This window comes from Melopsittacus undulatus, chromosome 7, assembly GCF_012275295.1.
Source record: "Melopsittacus undulatus isolate bMelUnd1 chromosome 7, bMelUnd1.mat.Z, whole genome shotgun sequence".
NCBI lineage: Eukaryota > Metazoa > Chordata > Aves > Psittaciformes > Psittaculidae > Melopsittacus > Melopsittacus undulatus.
Genome location: NC_047533.1, coordinates 52,202,289 through 52,225,919, shown reverse-complemented (window position 1 = coordinate 52,225,919; position 23,631 = coordinate 52,202,289). Strand labels below are relative to the sequence as shown.

The 23,631-nt window shown below is 39.7% G+C and overlaps 1 protein-coding gene across 2 annotated transcripts in view; it reads right to left on the bottom strand.

Annotated features, from left to right (window-relative positions):
* NFKB1 (nuclear factor kappa B subunit 1) overlaps window positions 1–18,783 on the bottom strand; it is a 64,449-nt gene extending 45,666 nt beyond the window's left edge. The window contains exons 1-3 of one of the 2 annotated variants that reach the window (XM_034064533.1): window positions 18,647–18,783; window positions 6,832–6,884; window positions 5,625–5,709 (exon numbers count right to left, since the gene is read on the bottom strand). In XM_034064533.1, coding sequence (XP_033920424.1) covers window positions 5,625–5,709; window positions 6,832–6,876 — 130 coding nt within the window. In that variant the 5' untranslated portion in view covers window positions 6,877–6,884; window positions 18,647–18,783. The remainder of the gene's footprint in view (window positions 1–5,624; window positions 5,710–6,831; window positions 6,885–18,646) is intronic. The other variant, XM_031048598.2, reaches the window with a different exon arrangement.
* Between the last annotated feature and the right edge of the window lie 4,848 nt (window positions 18,784–23,631).

Genomic DNA, 23,631 nt, shown 5'->3' with positions numbered 1-23,631 from the left:
AATACACTGATTATGAAAAAAAAATCTTCCATACTAATACTAGGAAAGTACAAAAAATGTGCAGTGTAAATGTCCAAAGGCAAATTAGATATCTGCTATTATCAATCCATTATCATGAATCGTATACCAATGTATTTAAAACAAAGCTTTGTTAAGATTTATTTTAACCTTTGGGTCTGGTGACTAAACACTGCCTTTCTTACAATGACTAAAGTGATTATCTGGTATACCAACTGAAACAGTACAGAGAAAGCACTCTAATGCAAGACATTTAATTACATCTGAAATACGACTTAAAAATAAGCCAGCAATATTCAAGGTAACTTTCAAGTATCAACAGCATATTACTTGGACTATAAAAAGGACTTTACTTAGAATCACAGAATCATAGGACCATAGAATGATTATGACTGGAAAGGACCTTAAGATCACCTACTTCCAACACCCCCTGCCATGGGAAGGCACACCTCACACCGGACGATGCCGCCCAAGTCTCTGTCCAACTCAGCCTTGAACACTGTCAGAGATGGAGCACTCACAGCTTCACTGGGCAACCTGTTCCAGTACAACACCCTCACAATAAAGAGCTTCTTCCTTAGATCTAACCTGAACTTCCCCTGTTTAAATTTCAACCCATTAGTCCTTCTCCTGTCACTACAGTCCCTAATGAAGAGTCCCTCTTCAGTACCCCTGTAAGCCCCTTTCAGATACTGGAAGGCTGCTATGAGGTCTCCACGCAGCCTTCTCTTCTCCAGGCTGAACAGCCCCAACTTTCTCAGCCTGTCTTCATACAGGAGGCGCTTCAGCCCCCTGATCACCCTTGTGGCCCTCCTCTGGACTTGCTCCAATATCTCCATGCCCTTCTTTGTTGAGGTCACCAGAACTGTACACAAAATTCCAAGTGGGGTCTCACAAGAGCAGAGCAGAGGTGCAAGAACTTCCTTCGACCTGCTGGTCACTTAGTGCAAGGTCTCATACAGCTGTCTTCACTAAATTCTGAATACCTCCCAGAATTACATTGGACAGATAGCTTAACATCAGCTACATGTGATTCCTTCCTTCTCTCTCTCACCCTTTCCCAAAGGGAAAATAAAAGATGTCCAGCTCTCTGCACAGGGAAGATCTTAGTATGTCACTTTTATTAGTAGGCATGTCTGGTTTAAGTGGACAGACAGCAGAAAACTGAAGATGTACACCTTGTCAAAGGGACCAGTAATGACAGGATTTGTGACAATCTTTTACACTCCTGTTCTAGTCTTGAAAGTTGCTTGCTTCAAGTTCTCATTTAATGAGCAGCCCCCTCTTAAGTGTTAAATAACCACAAGAAGGAACACTGCTTGATGTGTGGCTTAAGTTCTACTTTTGCCCTGCAGAGGGGCTGAAGCAGCATACAGACGTGGAGCTGGCCTCTATACAGAGAGGACACTCACTGTAGCCAAGAGCCAAGTTTTGACATGAGCACTCCTCTTGACTTGCCCGGCACTGCTGCAGCCATAAGAGTTAAGAACTGCAACTAAAACATGCAGTCCTCCAGCCTGGAGGAGGATTAGTGCAGGCTGCCTCATCCTGGGTATGCTTCAAGTGCTTCCTTTTCTGTCTTCTCTCCTTGGTTGCCAGAGACTGACTCGCATTCCACTGCCTCCCCTGCAGCCTGCGTCACAGTCTGACTTCCCCACATCTTCAACTGCTACATTTCTTCATTTCCCTTCCTGCCTGAGTCAGAGGCCCTCCTGTATCTTTACACTCCTACCACTTACATTCTTTCTTCCTCTTGACAGGCCTCACCCTGCAGCACACACAGTTCGCAAAGGAGCACCCATTTTAGGCTACCTTTTGGTTCCTTCTTCCCATGATAGCAAAGTCAAGAAAGCAGGTGTCTTGTAATGTTAGTGGGATACCCCTTCCAGAACTGTAGGACCAGTGGGGCCCTTTATCTAACTGCTTACCTAGTACTTGAAGCCATTTGCATTTCACCTGCAAGTACCTGTGGTCAAGCTCCCCCTCACCTTCTGTCAGTGGGTCCCCCAGAACAGACATCTCACTGGTGTCTTATCCTTCCTGAAGGCCTACAATAACATTTGTATGTCCTCCTCTTCAGAGATTCACCGGCACAGGAACACTCTCTTGCATCTCAGCATTTCAGTGTTCAGAGAATGATGTTTAAAGCAAGCAGCTCATGAGCTGCAACCTCTCTCTTCCATTTACTCTTCAAAATACAAGCACAGATCTAGAGAAAACACCAGATGCAATATGCAAGTCTGCTCATGCTTCTAAGGATTAGGGCCAGTGCTATGGGACAGGGAAAATGAACACTCATCTAACTTGTGGCGATGGCCAGGCTTCCTTGAACCTCTAACATTACCTCTGTGAAAAAACATGAAACAAAGTTTTTTCTAAGTGCCTTCTTTTTTGCCCACATGCCCTTCCTTCTCATTTCCCAACAGCAACACAGAAGGTTGGGCAGAGGCAGTTAAAGAAATACCAGAAAACTAATTTCAATTGCCTCCAGGCAACACTGTTCAGCTTCTGATAGTCCTGCTTCAAGTTCACAGGTTCAAAACCACAACACCTTAATGCCAACAGCTATTTAGACCAGAACCCCTACCTCCCCAAACAATTAATCAGTTCCCTAAACCACCTCTAACTGGCACACAGATTGTTGTACACACACACAGAGGGTTGTATGTGGCCTTGAACCAGAGGAAGTAAGAAACACACAAATTTATAAAACACTTTGCTCAGAGCTCTGCCCATTTCCTCTCCAATTTAAGGCATCACTTTGTCCCTCCACTCCATAGTGGACATCACACTGATGCATATCTGCTTTTACATAGCCTAAAATACATGCCATGAGTAACGCTCACTCCATCCCAGATGCCAACGAGTACTAGTACCTCACTCTCAAAGGCAGGATACTTCCTAATGAGTCAAAGGGGTAGATGACATCATAACGTACTGTCTTTGTTGGTGGTGATGTTTTAAACACACAGCTCTGTCCTGTAGTTTGCACTGTTACTGCACTTGTTATAAATACATCTTTTGGTCACCAAAAACACAAACTACTTCTCTTCCTAGAATTAGATATAAATGTAGAACTTGAGTCACATAACTACCTACTACAGCTTTAGAGATAAAAGTCAAATTTTCACTCAAAACTGACACACGAGAGAGAAAAAGAAGCAAGCAAAGACCCTTGAGCACTGACAACCTCATTGAGAAAGTCTCAAAGGTCTTCTACCGTTACTGTAAATGTTAACATAATAGCAGAACATCTATCATCAGAAAGTCCCCAAATTCCCCAGCTATTTGTTGATTCAGCTACACTGGCATGATACCGCAATCTACAGTTATATATTAAACCTGTCTGCCAATGCAGTCTGACATTGTGCATTTACAAATGTGCAGACTGAAAGATGTAGGTATTACACCAAATGATGAGGCACAGTTAACGTCTTCAGTTCTTTCTTTTTAAATCATCTATCTGTCCTAGAGAAAAATCCTTTCTGGAACACTTATTTTACCCTCTCCATATCCCAGCTGGAAGTACTTTTGGAAAGCCCCATGAGAATTTTTTAACTGGCCTTGCTGTGTAAAAAGGAATCATTAGTTCCTGCCTGGAAACAACTAAAGCATAATATGCAAGTTCTTTTACTACCTTATAACTGAAGAACTAGTCCATAGTAATTAACACAACATAGTCTCAAGCAGGAGAAGAAGTAAGCATTACAGTGATACTACTCAAGAAACAAAATCACTATGGCATCAACAGATCCCAGTGAAATGATAACCCTTACTTAAACCTATGGTTAACTTTTTGTTTGTGAAAACCTGAAATCCATAATCCTTTATTAAATACCATTTTGTACCTCATATGGCGCAGCTGTATACAAGAGCAGTGCCACTAAAAAAATGGCCTTTTCTGAACTACTCTGCAAATTAAGAATAGAGCTAGGCTTAGGCCAGTAAGAATTTTCTGTGACTGCAGAACTCAGTGAATTCTTGACTCCCCCACATGGTTTTAAAAACAGCTGTTTTCTAGTTCAGACAGGACAGAGATATCTGAAAATCAGCTTTATATCTCTGAATAATTTGTATGGAATGAGTTTGGCATGAGGAGTACAGAGAAAGCTTAAAAGGCACATGTAAGAGATCATTATGGGGAAATGAAAATTCCAATAATCTTAATTGTTCCACAGAAACTCTGGGAGAACAGCAAAAAAGCCCCCGACCCTTAGCATACAATGCACAAACCCTTTAATCCTACACAGACAAATCTTACTGAACAATTTTATCTGCATTAATAAAAACACATCACAAATGATTACAACATTAATTTGTTGGATGCTTCTCCGTATTTCTCAAGAGCTTAGCTCATCAGAACATTTTATCTTGATACAGAATTATCTGTACCATATGTTTCTTGATCCTTTCTTGCTACTATTCAGTGAAGAAAACTGAAGTGTTGTTTAAACCAGGAAATACTGAAGCAATAAGCATGCCTTAATTTTTCTTTTTAAATAGGCACTTGTTACTTTACCTATGAATTAAAAGCTAATTTCTTATTTCATTTTACCCATCACACCTTCGCTGCTGACAATGTATGTATGCCAGTGTATGAAATACTGCAAAAACGTGATTTGCATTTTCAACAACAACAAAAAAGCAGCAATCTGCAATACGGAAGATACCAGCTACACCCTGATACAACAAACAGGTCAAAATCAAAAAGTTGTCATGTTAAAAGACATTAATAGCTATGCTGTAGGTATATTATTGGAGATATATATGTTGAGAAAAAAACTCACATATTAAATAAATTTTTATTTCCTTCCTCCTTTCCTATCAGCTATTCTAATAAAACTGTGCAGAAAAAAAAGAGTTTTCTACATTTAATACTTATAAAGAAATTTAATAACCAAAACCAGATCAAGGCTGATCAAGCTATTGGCTGAGTTATAACACACTTCTATTTGGTACAACTGTTGTGAAACCATACTGGAAGAAGAACTGCATATCAGACCTCTGCAGAATAGTATTTATTTATTTGCAGCGATTGGTTGCAAAATTTGACTCTGAACTTCTAAATTTATCTTATTATTCAGGAAATTGTCAGGTCCCTTTAATACCAGATTGCCACTTTACAGGAAACAGACAAGTCACTGAAAAGGAAAAACAGATTCAAATGATACAGGAAGTTGAATATATTCTACATGTTATTAGTGAAAACCAAGTATCTTAAGAATTATTACAACATATGAAACACCAGTCAAAATCAAAAATAAAGTCTATGCTGCATTTGGCAATACAAACATGTAGGTCACAAAGGATGCCTAGAAACAGGTCACACAAAGCATTTTGGTCACTCAAACCATTTAGCCAATTGAAACTTTCACTTTATGTACAAGCCAAAATAAAATCAGATTTGATTTACTTTTGAAACTTTCCTGAGGGCAAGAAAGAGATGCATAAGGATGTAATAAAAAGCCTAGTTAACAACCTTGGGGTCTGTCTCACATTATGAAATACAAGAGTGGAAACAGAAAAGCCTCTGAAAAGAATTCCACAAAAAAATAACTGAAAGAAACAGCAGGACAATAGCGCAATCAAACAGCAGTGGTTCATACCTGTTCGTAGTGGCAAGTCCGGCGTGATGTAATTTGTATTATTAAATAATGCATTCATTCCCATGAACTGATCCATTGTAAACATCTATGCCAAAATAAAATACATTCTTCATTACTACATATACACATAATTTTATAAAACATCTATCAGCAAAGTATTTTAAAGTTCTCTGCAAACATTGAGATTGCAAACACACCCGTGCAGCACACAAACATTTTATATGAATTATATTTTTGTTGGCAACAGCAGTGCAAACAAAGCTGATAGTACTGACCAAGTTCCACCAGTATCACGAGACCGCACTGAGCTCAGTGCAGTTTCTAAGTATGCATTTTGCTTACATGTGCAGACAACTATCCATTTAAAAGAGCTTATACAGTACATTCTGAAAATGTGACCCTAGATGTCTTTGCTCAATGCATTGGTGAAACCCTGCAAGTTTTCATTTTCACTTTTGTGATTAAACTCCATCAGTCTACATTCCTTATGTAAATATATTTACAAGCTCTAATGCAAGAAAACAGTATATAACCAGGTTAAAGTTTGGGAGCTTGTTTGTTTTTTGAACTCTGACATGTCTTAACTCATAGTATAAATCTATCTTCTTCAAAAGTGCAGCAAGCATAAGGGAGAAAATAGTTTCTTTTTGGAAACTGAGTAGAAATTATCTCAAGCTTTCCATTCAAACACCAATTTCATAATTCAAATTAATAATGAAACGAGCTAAGAGATCAGGAAAGAGCTTCTGAAGAGCTTGGCCTTCTGAGCTGGGTGAGCAAATGAACATTTCAGTCCTCAGTGTCAATGAAAATTTCGCAAAAAAAAAAAATCATACAAAGGGGCCATTTAGGGCCTAAGGGACTTTATCTTCAGATAGACTATAAAGAAACCACAGAATAAATTTCAGAGCAAGTGTCACAGACAGGCAGGGCATAAAAATTAGTATTTTTTCAATTGCTTCTTTCAGCAGGCCTAGCTTTCCTTTTCATTTCAGCGTTTCACCAGTGGCAAAGCTGCAGGTGACATAAAAATGCCTTAGAGAAAAAAAACCCTAGGTTGCCCCAAATCTCACTTCTGCCAGTAACTACAATGCTTTTATGTCTCCATGTTGTAAAGCCTAGGAAATGACAGGGCGATATGAGACGAATCTAGAACAGACAGCCGGGAGAAAATGCAAGGATACTGAAAATACACAAACCCACTTACTTGGGGATCAGACACTCCCATAATATAGGAATCTTCTCCTGCCATTTTAACTCCTGAAACACAAAAAAAAACATGATCAGAACATTCTATTTTGTTTTTTTTCTTTTTTTTTTTCACCCAATGTACACCAGTACCTTTAGATCAGACATGATGAAAAAAATTCTTCACTGTGAGGGTGCTGAGGCACTGACACAGGTTGCCCAGAGAAGCTGTGGCTGCCCCATCCCTGGCAGTGTTCAAGGCCAGGTTGCATGGAGTTTTGAGCAACCTGGTCTAGTGGAAGGTGTCCCTGCCCACAGCCAGGGGTTGGAACTGGGTGATCTTTAACGTTCCTTCCGAACCAAAACATTCTATGACTCTATGAATTAAAAGCCCTATCTCTGACCCTTATTTTACTCACAGTAACAATTTCTAAATTACCCTTCAATTCCTTATAATTTGCAAAAGGCAAGCTAATGACAGGGGAGGCTACAGCTAGGATTTTCCGTTGTCTGCTTCCAAAGCAACTAAAAATTACAGCCAAAATCCTGAAGTAACAATTTCTTAAAATCAGGAATTAATTTGTTTCTGTCTCTGCTCTGCCATTAGACTTCCAGCAAAGTCATTACCATGGCTTAGCAAATGCAGGTCTCTGTGTTTTTATACACTAAAAAGACTGAGCATTCATGAATGAACCCTAACAGTTTTCTTCTGAAGTAATAGTAAATGAAAGATAAAGATGCCCAAGAAAGAGCATCCAGTATTTTTTCTTTAAATAAAAACAGCTATCAAACACTGACTAATTTCGTACACCTTTATTTCCAGAGTTCCACAGGTGCTTGGCAACCACAACAGCTCAGTGCTGACAATGACAATTACGGATGTACAGCATACCTAACCCTCTCTCACAAGTCTACATGTAAATGCTGAACACTGGGAAACTTTTGCCAGGAGGAAATTTCGCTAGGAATTTATTAGGTCTACTACAAAAGATTAGTGCTATTTCCTTTCATGTTGATGCTATTGAAAGAATTACAATTTCACTTACGTTGATCTTACTAAAAAAGGTTCACCAAGGAACATCTGGAAGTAACTAGTGACTATGTCAAGAAACTCTGATCTGCATGCAGGCAGACACTTTAAGTAAGGTTAATATCTAATAGAAGACAGAAACATGTCACTGGCCCTCACATTCCACCACAATACCATGAACATGAGCCATGTTTTCCAGCAAAGCAAAGTGAACAGTGAAAACTGAGAGTGGCAAGTCATCAGCAAACCGGTAAAGAAAAACTGAGTCACAGTGTACCTTCTACAGAAACTAGAAAGGCAAATAGTAAAAAGAAACTTGGAATACTCAGATACTTGACTTTAACAGAGGTTTAACTCAGCTTGCTAACAAGTGCCAAAGACAACAGATAACCATCCATCCCACACAAGTAGAAAATGAAAGAAAATCTAAAATGGAGAAACAGGAGACACTTAACACCCAGACAGGTTCCAGGAAAAAGAGGTCCATAAGGATAAAGTTATTTTTTAATCTAGAAAATAAAAACATTCACCTGTTTTAATTCAGTTTTAGAGAGGAATATTTACTGGGTCATATTTATTTGCAGTATTTGAGCAAATAGAAAATAACTGGTTTCAGCCGAAAATAAGTAAACACAATAACAAGCATCCACCCATGCTTCAAGCCATCCGTGAGAAAGATATATATATATATATATTAGGTGATGAAGTATATATATCTCTATCAGGACTTCAGCAATATTAAAAAATGCCAGTCAGTCACATTATCTCTGAGACATATCCTACAAAGCATTAGTTTAGTCAATATTTTGCTATTGTTATTATCAATCTTTATGGAAAAAAAGTCAACATACAAGGCATAACAAAACCTTGAACATATAACAAACTTTACTAAAATGTTTTTATTTGCCATTCTGTTCCATAGAAAGAAAATAACCCTCATTACCAATTGACAGGTTACTGAAATAACTGCCATTTAGTTTTTGGCAAGCACTTCCCAGTAAAGATGTAGATATTACAGAAAACAATCTGAAGACCTCAGCAGCCACTATTTTCTTAGGAGGCATCAGAAAATACCCACCCTGCTGATGCATACTGATTTGCACTCACAAGTGAGTGCAAATGCCAGATTTCTTCCACAGAAGCAAAATAAAAACTGGTCCTAAAGGCCTTGATTTATGATGTCTCATATTTAATCACTTATTATTTCATGAGTCACATGTACAAAACTGTGTTCTAAAGTACCCGAAGCACCCAGATGTGACATGGTAAATGTGTTTCTGTAGAAAAATCAAACAAACAAAAAATCCAAGGAGCTGATATGAACAGCATCTGCCCACCTGCCTGTTTGCCAAACCCATGCTTCCTTGCAAAACTTTCAAACAAAGCCTCTCACAGCTTCTTCTGTAAGTCCAACAGGATAAATTTAACAGCAAGTTCTACTCTTTGCCCTATTCCAGTTTCTTGGACTGCATGATAGTCAGTCCGGCAGAACTCTGTGGGACAGGGGTAGTTCTCACACCTGCTATGCTTCCCGGTCACGTATAGAGTTCTACAACACAACTTCAACACACTGCAAAAATACCATAGAGGCAGTATTTCTGAAAAGCTTTCATTTAAAGTACTTTGAAATAAGAATTATAATCCACCCTGAAGTAACATCCATGTCTACCTGAATGAGCCCTTCAGTTTCACCTGATCACAATGGTAATTTCTGTCCACTGCATCAGTCAGAAAGCTGATATCAAGACGGCGAAACAGCAATTATTAAAGATGACTACTGACATACTACTCAGCTGCTGTAGGTGCATGCTAATGAATTTCTAACCAGGTATTAAACACAATTTCTCTCACACCAAAACCACAGGTGTCTCTTGACATCTTTTGTGCTCAACAGTCAGCTGCAGTGTTTGGGGGAAAGATTAAAGACATTTTCTCAGGCTTGAATGCTAAGCCAATTTATTAGAAACACATGATAATTTAGATGTGCAAACATGCCTTTGTAAACTGACGCTTGATTGCCTTTTCAGGGCCTAGACAAAAATTAACCCAGCTGCTTAATATGACCCCTCTAAGTGAAAACTGAAAACACTCTTGGTTTCACTGTATGTTCTGTCCTCTTTCAAAACCAATAAAATGTTCTGTGAACCCGACCTCCAAAATAGAATTTGTTTCCTTAGGACTTGTTTAGTTTACAAAACCCAAAGTTTCCTCCTGTTATGAGAAAACTGAGGCAAATCCAGAGAATCAATAACATGATCAAAACCTAAAGAGACATCTGTAGAAAAACAGACCCTAGCATATGATTTTTAATTGGCCTCTTCCCTTATAATTGCTTGAGTTTCTAAACATCTTTCCTATATGCATTAAGTGCTAAGATTAGCATCTACCACAAGTAGCTTTGTTCATTCCCTCCTTACACAAGCTGCATTTTGGAGCAGAGATTGTTTTTATTTATGCAATATTTGATGCTATATGCATCTTAGAGAAGTCAAGTCAAAAGCACCTTTCACTTTACAGATTAAAATTGTTTTGTGGGGATTGGAACTGGATGATCCTAAGGTCCTTTCCAAACCTAACCATTTCATAATTCTGTAACTGTGGAAGTTTGTGTTACTATGTATGTCTGCTTCCCACATAATCTCCAATTCCCACAAACAGTACTGTAAACTTGTATCTACAGTAAAAAATACCCCTACACCTGCAGACCATGACCACGCGTGACAGTCTCCACCCTGGAGATTATCTAAAGTCTTCCAGATAATGGGTACAGAAAATTAGACATTTCAATTCACTGTATTTTTTAGTGTGAAAATTCAAAGGTGGGTGAAGGAAAGTCACTTAGTTCTTACTGCAATAACATAAAAACCAGCCTAACTTGTCCAAAACCACAGAGCTGTGCCTACTGAGGGACCGTGAGTGTGTCTACATGATGCTTGTATGTATGCAGTACTCCTTTCTTCTCACAGCAGGCCACTTGCCATTGTGAAAAACGTTAAACAAAAAAAAAAAAAAGAAAAAGGAAGAAAAAGAAAAAACCCACCAGATCTATGCATACATGTATATTGCACAGGATGGGGTTGCACCAACAAACCAAGGCTGGTTGCATTACCACCGCTCCTTAATACCCAAATAATACCATGTACAAATAGGCATAGCTGGAAGAACATGAGTTCATTTATTGTATTCTGAGTATTTGTTTTAAAGCTTTCAAAAGTTCATGCATTTAAAACAGAAACAACATAATTAATGTAGGCATGCTCCCATTCAGGAATAAGAATTCTCATTTCTGTTTATCTTGATCATTTGATGAAATCAAATTTCACCTGAAATCAGATTTCACCTTTCAAGGCTAAGATTCAGAAAGCAAGCCTCAGTGTAAGAAATGCAACTATTACACTTCAGCTGACTTGCTATCACTACTGAAAGCACAGTTCTTACTGCAAGTTTTTTAGCAGAGTGTTTTTTCTCTTTAACTTGGCTTTCACTGGAATTTACCTGTTAAAAATAAACTTCTTTAACTCAACACTGAATGAAAGTAATGAAATTCACTGTGATTATGCTCTTAGCCTGTTTATTTTGCTTATTAAAAATAGAGAAGAATAAGGATGAAAGGCAAAGACATTTGTGTGTTATATATTGTAAGGTTTTTGCTACATCAGGGCTATAACACATGGCAGATTACCTGACTGCAGAGAACTCTGTTTTTAGGGTCAGCACCAAATTGTCTGAAATCCTGTAGCAGCTATGAAATATTGAGGTAGAAACAGAAACTTGCATTTACAGTCTCTACAAAGCATTTTACCTGGTATTGTTTATTATTACTATTTACTTTTTAGTGGCAACTAGCCATCCTTGAGCCTCACTTTTCCACCCTTTGCAAAACATAATCTATATCGGTATAGAGACAACTGCTACACAGATCAGCATTTCCCACACGCAGATGCTGGGAAACGTATTGTGCAAGAGACATTGTGAGTTGCTGGGTAAGGGCTGGAGGCCGGAGAAGAGCTGCCGAGACTTTTTTGGCTAGAGGACAGGACTGGCTGCTCTGACACAACAGAGAGATAATCCAAGTTGTTTAGGCAGTGCCCCTGAAGTCAGAATGTTACCCATTCTTTTCACTGCCTAGCCTTTTCACTTCAGCTTTGTACACCTCCTCTCAACTTCATCCTTCACTTCATTTCTCTTGTAGCCCAATTATTTTCCAAAAATACTGGGAGTACAGCTCCAGGGCAAAAACCTTTTGGCATAGAATATATTTTTAGAGAAGCACATGGAGGGGAAAAAAAGAAGCCTGAGAACTGCTATTTTCTAACTCCGCACAAAATAGCAAGCCACGCTTATATACAGGCTTTGGTCTTCCGACACTTCAGAGGACACTGATGTTAGGTCATGAACCTATAGATGTTACATGGAAAGTGTGCATGTCCTTCTAATCACTTTAAATTTTGAAGTTTCGATAAAAGATTGTTTTCTGAAGAGAAATACATTTTATTTTTTGTTACAAGCAATATAAACAACACTGGGAATACTGCACAGGCAGGATTCCAAACAGTTGCTGGCATTTTGAACATACACTGTCCAAACCTGCTTAAAGCAGGTCTACACAATTAAACTCTGAAAGGAGTTAGCTACCAGCACCTTGTACTTCCACTACTGTTGCCACTAATGAAGCTGCTGCAGAAGAAAGCTTTCTGGAGAAGGAGATTAGGGAAAGGAGAAGGAGATACATCCCCCTCCCAAATACTAACCAAGCAAAATCTTAACACAGAAGAGGTTTTACTAATGGTTATTTTATTTATATTGTTCTCAACTACTATTTCAATTGCATCCATTTTAATAAATTATACTTGTTTCTGAAGTCATACATTTTCTTTTTAAAATAAAATAAAAAGATGTGCTGCAGACAGCAGATCCCTGAATTATCCAAAGTAAGAGGTGATAAACAGTTGTAGTATTTTAAAATACACTAAGTGAACAGAACCAAAATATTAAGGGAATTTCATGCATGCTTTCACTCACATTATTAGCATAGATCTCCAGCACAAACAGGAAAGAAAGCATTTTAAAAACCATGCGAGGTGATTGCTAACTCACTGAAGTTGACAAGGAGCCCCATTAACTACAGGGGTGTTTTTAAGGGGATTTTAACTTGGTAATGAAACTGACTTGAAATTTGAAGTTTGCCTTTAAATGTTAAGAATTCACTATTATTCTTTTTCCCCCATCTATGACTTCAATGCCTAGGGATGCAGGGGGATGTTGTTCTAAGTAAACTGTATTCTCAGTATAAAACTCAACAATGCTTAATTTCTGCAAAAGCTGCATACAGAAGTCATATTTTTTACTTTCCTTCAGCTACCAGAGACGTGTAATCTCTGAATAAAGATCTGAGTATAATTTCTCAAGTATACAAGTGAGAAAAGGTTCGTCCAGAGAGGAACTGCTAAAGAAGATACTACTTTCTTCTGCAGACTTGTTCTCACACTTAGACTGTTGCACCTGCAATAACACTACATAACCCCGAATGACACTGTTTGTTTTTCCTAATACAACAACACAAATTGCCTCTTCTTGTTATTAATGAACTCTGCTTATTATTTCCTGTTGGGTGGGACCTAGGAGTTCTTTCTGTGCATTTTTAAGATTAGAAAACTTTTAAAGTTGAAATTTTCATATATTTTCAGTCATGAGCAGATGCATTATTGGACAACAGCATACAAACTACAAGATGTTTAGGAAATGAAAACAATTACAAGTATTAAAAAGATTGTAGAATTGTGATGCTCTGAATCAGAATTTCTGGGTGCAGATTTACAGTAGGTAATCTAGGCTCTAATTTATTACACCACAAAACTATAACTTTGAAGAAAAAGTCATATCATGAGGAAATTCACTTGGTAAAGAGTTACTGAACTACCTGAATGGTTATTTTATTAAGTATCTTTACAAACACAATTTTTGGATGCTTTATTCCTTCTCCAAATGTCAAAGTAGTGAACTAATATGACAAGAGGAAACACTACAATGCCATAAAGACAAATAGTTTTTCCAAGATATTGCTGGAATCAAATGTTTTTATTAAAACACATTCAAAGCAAATTAAACCAACGGAATAAACAGTATTCAAATAGATAGCAAACATACTCCTGTATGTGAATAATGCTAAGTTCATGTAAAAAACACAGGTTCAACACAGCAGAACAACTCCAGTAACTACACTGTATTTAGCACATAGAGTGGCAATTCTACTTGAACTAACCTGAATATCATGTTAAAATACTGTTATTTTTTCCTACAGATAAAAAAAAAATTACTGAATGTTCTTTAGAAATAGTTCTAGTTCATAAAAAGTTGTTCATCAAAGTAAAATTTTAACTTAAAAAGCCACACATACCCATTCTGTAAGCCGCAGGTATAATGAATCATCAATATTAAACAGCAAACCTTTTCATTTTGAGGAGGGGAGGGGGAGGTGGGGAAGAACAGTTTCTGAGAAGCCAAGAAGCAAACCCAAGATTTCAGAAGTCCAGTTCACATAAGGTTTGTTGTACCACCAGGTACTTCCACAAGGGATCCGGGGTCTTACTGAAGACAGCACTCCCTCACTTCATGAACAATGGCAGCAGAAGAGGGCTCATAAAACAGCAAGGGTTGTTACCACTGCAAACACAAACATGAGCTAAGGGATTCTCAGTGTCCTTTTGGTTTTGAACAGCCACTGAGAGCAACATGACAGAAATGGTCAATTAAATAATACCAGTAAGTGGATACAAACAGGTAGAAACCAAGTCTAGCACTGCTGCAGTTACACCCTAGGATTCAAATGTACAGGTGCAAAGTGGTTACTAAGGCTTTTTAAAAAAACCCATAAACAGTAAATAGTACAATTTCAGCAGCCTATTTTCTACAGTAACCTAACCAAGACTCAAAAAGCATCTGTTCACTCTGTTTTTACTTCATCTCTGTGTTAAAATCTGTCCATAAGTGTCTAAACAGATAGCAAGGAATATGATCTTTAAAAGAAACAAATAAACAAAAAACCCCAGCACCACATAACTCAGACCTGCTTTGCTCTTGATCCATCTGTAACAGTACAGTTTGCTTGAAGGATGCAATGAGATACAGAAGTATTTCAGTTTAGTTAATTCTGTATTTTAAATTAAGAAAAAATTATATCTGGCAGTGCTTTTCAAAATAACATAAAAGTTGAAAGGGGGGAAAATTGCTAGTAGCAGCAACAGTAGCTTCCTCCCCACACATGGCCTGTCAGCTCCACCTAAATCCTGAACAAAGGATTTAACCTGGAGACTAGAACAATTTGAAACATCTTTAAGGCTTGACTTCTGAAACAGTCAACAGTACTTTGGCAAAACATATGTTTAAATGAAAGCACTGAAGAAGATTCATTGAATTATTTCTATGCTCAAAATTAGATGCAAAATTAGTGCCTGACTGACCTAAGGGCACAGCAAATGGCAATCATAATTATGACCTTATCAACATACAACTTAATGAAAGGCTCACAGCTTATTTAAAGGACATCATCAAATTACAACTTCCATGTCTAAAATACCTGTGTCAGAGCTAAAAATGACCAAGACCAGGAATTTGTAACAAGAATGTTTGCCTGAAATTCTCATTATAAAGCATCCTTTTTGCTTTATAATAGCTGTGTTATTTTCCGTCTGACAATCAAAGAAAAACTATCAACATGCTGGGGAAAAAAAGTTTAACTCTACAATTTCCATTAGTTGCTTAGGGAAGTGAGTAACATTTTTCTTTAAGATTAACACTTCTGAATTTAGAGTTGGCAGATATTTACAGCACTGAAAGACAAGATGATTTTAACAAATACATTTTGAAGTAGTCTCTGAAAACACAGAATAGTTAACCAGAATCTCCAAAGGCTGCAGAACTTGCTCATCACTAGCTACATCAGAAAGCCCACTCTAAGTTAGTAAAAAGAAATGTCTTTCACTCTACCTTTGAAACTTCAAAACATTTTGTATTGATTTATCTTTTGAGCAAGACCTGAACCCTAACTTTTCTAGTCACCACAGAGTATCCTTCATAGTGAGGGCCTTGAAACTTGGTTCCTGTCCTTCCACGCTCTGCAATGAAATGCACAATGACATGAATTCCTAGCCACTTACTCCTGGAGTTTGCATGCATTTATGTGACAGTGGCAAGGGAAGATTTTGGGAAAAGGCAGTGATGAAAAGAAGAGCACTGTTTCCATGACACCACAAAAATCTATTAGTCTGCAAATCTGCTTCAGTGATAATTATTTGTAGCAATCCATTACTGAATTCACATGATGCTATCTCAATGAAAGAGTTTAAATTTATTATTAAAACTCGTTTTAAAAGTCAAATACGTAGTAAATGAGCAGCAATTAAATTACTGTTTTTCAATAAATGAAGCAGCCAGTTTTTGAATGTGAGTATAAATGAAGTATCACTGCATGCTTTCTACCCTCTTGCCCTTGGCCAAGATTTCCGTGTTCTCTCCTCCACAACATTTTTTTTTTGCCCCACCACAATCTTCTGATTTCAAAATATATAACACAAAAACATTGCCAAGGTGCTGACTGAACTAACTTAACACCGGTATGAAGTTTATCTCCTACAACATTATCCTTAAAAAAAACACACAACATGACAAAGTGATACAAAGCTGTGCTCAGTTTTTACAGCCTTAGCTCTACTTAAAAGTATATTCATTACTCGCATGAGAAAATAAACTTCTTTTATGACTCTAACACTGATTGACGTATCTTCCTTTAAAAAATGGACAAAGGGTGGAAAGAAAAAGGCTTTTCCCCTTCTGTTTAGTATTTCAGATTACGTTATTTAAGAGATCTTGTGCATTTCAGCACTGAGTTTCCCTGAAATCTCCACACTCTGGTAAGATCCCCACAGTAATATTTCAGCATAACTCTCAGTTAAATTCTTAAGCCAGGGAAGTTTACACAACAGAGGATCTGCATCTGGATAGTTACGGGCTGCTTTTTCCTCTTTCGTTTTCTCAATTAGACTGTAGTCTTTCCTGTAGATTACAAAACATCGCAGACAGGATGACGTCTTAGAATGACATCTTGTTTAATGCTTTCCTAGAAGGGGCAGATATGTTCTCTTCTGAAAAAATCAAAAATGCTTTGGCTGAAATACCATGTCAAAAGTTGATACTTTGCAGTACGTAGCACAGAGACTCTGGATGTCAATAAAAACAAAGTGCTGTATTTTCAACCCTGTGCTGTGAGCTTGACAGTGATGGTGTAAGCACCTTACAGCATGTAAGGCACAAGAGCATGGCAGAGAATTCATCTGCTTGGTACTGATTTTCCCTGGGCACAAAATAAATGAAGAGAGGACTGTGGAAGCACAGAACACACCAAATACAATCATCACTTTAAAACTACAAAAAAATAATCTGTATATTCTTTGAAATGTTATTCTTTAGCAAAGATTTTGGAACAGGAAGTTGAAATGCAGCAGATGATCACTTGCCTATAAAGGCTTATTCTGCAAATGCTTTCAGGCACTCACGTTTACTTATTTAAATTAAATTACATAGCAGTACACTGCATTATTATAATTGCCAAATAATACATAGCTCATCTCTACTATAGTTCAGAAATCATAGCCCATTTTATGTTTACACAAAATAACTTCATAGTGCTTCCTTATCAAAGTTACCCTTAAAGCAGAAAGCGTCAATAGGTAAACAAATAATTGCAGTGACGAAAAGCTGAATATTCTTGGATTTAAGGTCAAATCTAACAGAGCAGTCAGTCTAATAATACTCCTCGCCATGATGAAAAGGTAAAGTTCTCACTACTTAGTATAAAGTTACCCTTAAAAACCTCACTATTTACTACCTTTAAAGTAGCCTTTACTTATACTACTTGTGACACTCCGCAAGCCTCACCCAAGACAAGAGCACCCAAAGCTGTCAGCAGCAAACCCAGCTTTGCATGGTAAACCCCCCTGTATTTTCAAGGCCAGCCGACGACTACGCAACAGCAGCCACTCCAAGCCGTGTCTCGGGTTAAGTAAGCACAGATGTCATCTGCGAAACCACTAGCGTAAGAAGCAGCACCCCCTTTGCCTACGAGCACCGTAACAAAGCTGGGGTTTCAAAGTTCTTTCGCTTTACATGACAGCCCTTCACAGACACCCTTTCGTAGTTAGGAAGTCTCCTCACACAGCAGCAGAAAAGCCTACTACGTGCTTAAAATAGATAAATCACAGAAAAGGCGTGAGGCATTTCCTGCACCAACAGTGCAACAAGGAGGCGGAATCGCCCTTTCCAGAAACTCGGCGCTGGGAAGAAACCGTGTCCGCTTCCCGGCTTCCCCAGTCACCCCGCTGGCAGGGCCGGTACCCGCACGACCCACAGAGCCCCGCCACACGACAACGACCGCCTGCCTGCCTGCCTTCCACCCCCTGCACTCGCGGCAGCTGCCCCAGCAAGCGCAGGCGAACCCCGCTGCGGCCGCTCCCGGCGCTCCGGCGGCAGCTCGGTCCACACCCTAGCCGAGGTCACGGCCGAGCGGCTGCCCGGCGCCACGCTTTCTGGCGGTCAATCTCTCCTCCGGGAGACACCTTGCTCCCCAGAGCGCTCCCCACGACCCAGCTCAGGCAGGATGCAGTTGCTCGCTCCCACCCCACACTCGCTTCATGTCGGGCCGCGGCGGCACAGGACGGAGGGAGCGCAGCCAGCGGCAAAGAAGCCGAAGTGAGGGCAAGGCGAGGAAGAAGGCAGAGAGCACCGGGGTCAGAGGCTGCCTGAGGCTCACCGGGGCACGGAAGGGCTGGCGGCGCCTCGTCCTCGTCTGCCGCTAGTGAGTCCCTCGGCGCCGCGAGTCCCTCAGAGCCGCGCCATGTAACCGGCGTGACGCCGCCGGCGCCGCCCGCGCCCCAGCTCCGCGCGGACTTTCCCTCCTCCCTCTCTCCTTCGTTCCCTCCCTCTCGCCCTCCCGTCTGCCCGCCCCACCGCGAGCCCGTTGGCGAGGGCAGCCGAGCGGCACCGGCCTGCGCGGCCTCCGCCCCCGCCTGCCCCCCGGCCCACCGCACTTCCTGGGTGGAAATTCCCGTTGACGTTCCGGCAGCGTGGGAGGGGCGGGAGAGGGCAAGCGATGGGGGGCAGAGGGGGAGCGGGAGGAGGGGCAGCTCCGAGCACCACCGGACGGCCCTTCAGCCTGCGGCTGAGGAGAAACTTGCCGCGGGAGAGTGGGGAGAGGCAGCGGCGAAGCGAGCGGGGCAGCACGGAGCCAAGGAAGGGTCCGGCTGCCACCCACCCTCCGAGATGAAATCCCTCTCTCCCCCAGGGACAGGCCCTCCCGCCTGGAGGAAGCCGCGTGAATATGTGAGCCTTTTCATCCTAAAGGAATTACCACCGCCACAGGAATAATCCTGTTGTTGTACATGTTGCTTGGCTCGCAGCAGTGCTCTTGGGGTTCTCCTGTGGAGCCAGGCCCGACCGGGTGGCTACCGAAGTTTTCTGGTCGGTTGATACCTAGAAAGTTGTGAAGGGAAGAGACTGCGTAGAGTTAAACCACCTATGTAGTGCCTGGCTGTTGGCTATCGTTCAAGGGCGCTTCACAAAAGGAGGTTACTGATTGACCTGATGCCTGAGAGCAGCACTGAGCAGCCAGCATAGGCTACACAACACCATTTTTCCTCTGGATTTATGCAGCTTCTGGCAGAGCAGACTCCCAGGTTGGTTTAACTTCTTTTAAATAGCGTCAGCCATCAATAATACACTGGTCTTAGTACTTGAAGTCTGTCTATAGAATCAGAATGGTTTGGGTTGGAAGGGACCTTAAGGATCATCTAGTTCCAAGCCCTCTGCCATGGGCAGGGACACCTTCCACTAGAGCAGGCTGCTCTATGTAGATAAATATAGCCTTCAAACTTTCTTTTTTTTTCTTAAAATACCAAGTCGTATGCATCTGTATAGTAGCCAAGTTTCCCAGATACATGTAGCCAAGGCTGAAGAAAGTCAGCTAGTACCATGTTTAATTGGCACAAATACTACACAAAGCCTTGAAGTTCAAACATCTTTATGCTGTCTTAAGCGTCTTCTTTGTTATGGGTGAAGAGCACTTCAAATCAGCAGCCAGCATGGTTCACCTAATGCCTGTTAGCCCAGAAAGTCAGCAGCACACCTGAAAAGCACCTGTGGGGGATTTTGTTGTACCGTGAAGGCCACATGAGATGGAACTTCAGGAAATATTTATCTCAGACTTGAAGGACACTAACAAAAATCGTAATTTATAAGATGGATTAAAAGCCCCCATTTAAGAATTAAATGATACAACTGTTGCTTCTTTTATTGACATAAGGCACTGTAGAGCAAAACTTATTTCAAAAGAAATAGGGTAAAACCGTAACCCACCTGTTGACTGGAACAAGAAGGAAGGGGTATTTTTATGAGAGAACTATTACAACCTTATCTTTAACATTGTACGGATAGTCGTGTCATGTCACAGAGGGAGACTGTGCTGCTGCACACTTCCAGTCTATCCAGATGGTAAACAGTTTCATTACGGGAAAGGGAGTAGATTCAGATATTAACACTTTGTGCCCAGTGCCTGGGTTGGGACAGAGATGCACTCATTTAAAATTACAGCTGAGAGACTGCAGAAGGATTTTCTCTGTCTCTTATAAAAGAGAACTGAAATCTCATACAGATGACACATACATATGTACGAAGAGACAAGTAATTTCCTTTATTTGAATTGCCACTTACGCTCTGTGATGCACTTCTAAAAGTGCATTCCCCCATTCTCTTCCCAGTCCAAATTGGGAATTGAGATTGACTGACCCAGTGTTTCTGAATAAAACATGTTTTCCTTTATTACATCGGAGTGCTTTCTGGACATTCAAGATTCTGTATTAGTCTTTCCCATGGAAGCAAGTGCACTAAAGTAAGCAGAGCAAAAGTGAGGAGAGATCTGGGCCCCAAAGCCCTTTAAGAAGGAAGTTTAGATGGATTTAGCATACACAAAGTTTCAGAATAAGATTCATTTGAAATGAAAGGTGCCATGTCATGGCAAGCCAAAGGTGTGCTCACAGGGCAAAACCTGTATGAACAAGTACCAGGAAATCAGACAAGGTGGAAAAGTTCCAAAGCTTAAGAAGACTTACCTGATGGATTTATTTTAAAAGGACACATCAAGTACCCAGTCTCAGTTTTTCCTGTGACATCCTTATCAGCTTCTACAGACATCTAGATGTTAAAAGAGGAGCCACTTCTAAATTATATTTAAAGTATAAACTTGGCTTTCTTATAACTTAACACCATGACAGAAATGTTATTTCTGCTGAAACTCATGATAATGCCAGCTGTTTGGTAAAGTTATATTCACAGGACACTCTAGATAAATGAACTGCATTAAAGCACAGGCTTGTTACCTGAAGAGCCAAATGAACAATATTTCTCTAATCCTATTCCCAGTCATTAGAGTTAGGCAGATAGTATAGACTCAGGTGTGAATGGTTTACACTGAAAAAGTGGGTGCCACTTTCCTGGATAACACACGTTAGCACTTTTACCTCTAGATACTTCAGTACCTGGACAACATCAGCTCACAAATGAAGAGTGGGTGATTGAAGCTGGATGCAAAGGAGCAAATGCTTAGGTTGTAGAGCTAGAGTAGACCATGTGAAATGTTTCCAGCCTCATTATAGTCTCTGGTAGCTTGAAGGTTCATTAGAAGAAAGGCTTTCTAGTTGTGCACTTACTCAAGTTGTTTCATCTTAGTAGATTGTGTGTGTTGTAAGTTTTCTAATATGTAAATGTAACCTAAGAGCTGTGTCTGTTATGCGCTAGGTTTATACTCTGGGAGTACAGGTGCCTTTCTGAGGCATCGGAATCTCTTTCTGATTAATGTCTTATTCCTTTATCATGCCTGTAAAAACTGATTTGTCTTAGTAGCCAGTGATTGTTTTGCACACACGCCAGTCCTCATGTAGGTTATCAATGTTTAGCCGATATTTGCTATTTGTATTGCCATTATCTCCTGTAACTTGAATCCACCAGGAAAATAACAAAATAATATGCTTTAAAAAAGACAAAATGTATTTTTAAGATTATGCCATCATTCTAAGACAAAATGTGTTGAGCTCTAATTAAATAGACAATAGAAACCCTGTAAAAAGATCTCTAAGTATTTAAAGTACATATGCAAATTCAACCTTTGAACTGTAGCTAGAACTGTAGCTTTTGAACTGTAGCTAGAGCAGGGTATAGAGTTCAATGGTGCTGCTGAATCCCCATGTTGCAGCATCCATGAGAAGTACTTTCTGTCATTTTTTGCTGTTTTCTGGTGAGTGGTGATCTGCCCTCATATCATTCTTTATTTCATCAGTGCTTAGATGGACACAGCAATGCCTACAACACTCAGAATAGGGTGGCATTTCCTACTGTTATACAGGTTGCATCCTAAGTGTACATTTCACTTGCTTCCTACAGAACCACAAATCAGGTATGGAATCTCATATTACTTCCAAAATGGTTTAGACCTGTGACTGTGCTAAAACACTAAATTTCTAGTGGATTGGGTAAAAGCGCCAGAGCTAAAGCAGGAGAAGATTTCAGTAGTGAATAGATGTTTGAGGGAATAAATTTAGTAGACTTAAGTAAGAGAACCATGAGGTTGTAAACATGGCTGGTGTGTATAATTAATAGAGAAAGGGGAACCTCTGAAGAGAGCTAGAAGTAAACAAGAAAAAGAAGACTAAAGGCACAAAAAAAACCCAAACAAAAAACCCACCAAAAACCCCCAAACAAACCAGAAGTTATCATGAAACCTTGAATAGGGTATAACTGAGGATAAGCAGTAATCTGAATAGGAGTGTGGGTGAACCTATGTTTCTGTGTGATAGCTGACATTTGTGCCTAGATAGTGGTAAATAATAGGTTAGCTTAGCCCTACATTCCAAGTGGGGAGAAGATCTGAATGGATGGAAGGCAGTTTATTAGATTCCCTTTTCTATTTTTTCTCTTCCAACATCCTATAGTTTTCTTGCATTAATAGCTGATAGATAGTTACGAGTCTCCTTTTATCTCTTCTTCCACAAAGTAAGCCTGCCAGTTAATTTAGAAAATAAATCCAGACATAAGCATTCACATTAAGTATTACGATAACAACTTGAGCTCTGGCATAATTTGATTTGTTTTCAAATATGACTGCTCAACGTTCACTGTTACAGCTATAATACTGTATAGGGTATCACTAACCTAAAGACATGGACAGAGCCAAGCAGAGAAGGCAATTTTATGTGTATCATTTTTGGAATGGTTAGCCTAGCCTCCCCTCAGTTTGTGTAATGCCAGTTCTCCTTCTGTACTTTCTTTCACACTGGCAGATAGCAAGGAGCATTTCATAACAAACCTCTTTGTTACATTGAAAATTGTGGTTTATATGTTGTGTGAACTTGCTACAAGGTAGCTGCTTTCAAGGGAGAGAAGTTGTTGCCTGCATAGTTTGCCTGGGCCTCGAAGCAGCTTCATGCAGAAGATAAGGACTGCTCTAAAAGCGGTGTCTCGGCTGGTCATATTTACAGAATCTGTAAGACCATTAGTGGTGTGTGATGCTACAATGTGAAGGACATGTACCTTAGAGCCAAAAGCAAACTGCTACATTAAATAGTCACAGATAAAGAGTTGTGCTTTCTGGTAATAAAATTAATAATCTACCAGTCAGTTCTTTGAAATCTGGACCCAGTACAGACTGCGAGTCATTCATTCTTCTAATGCTCAGCTACCTAACACCTT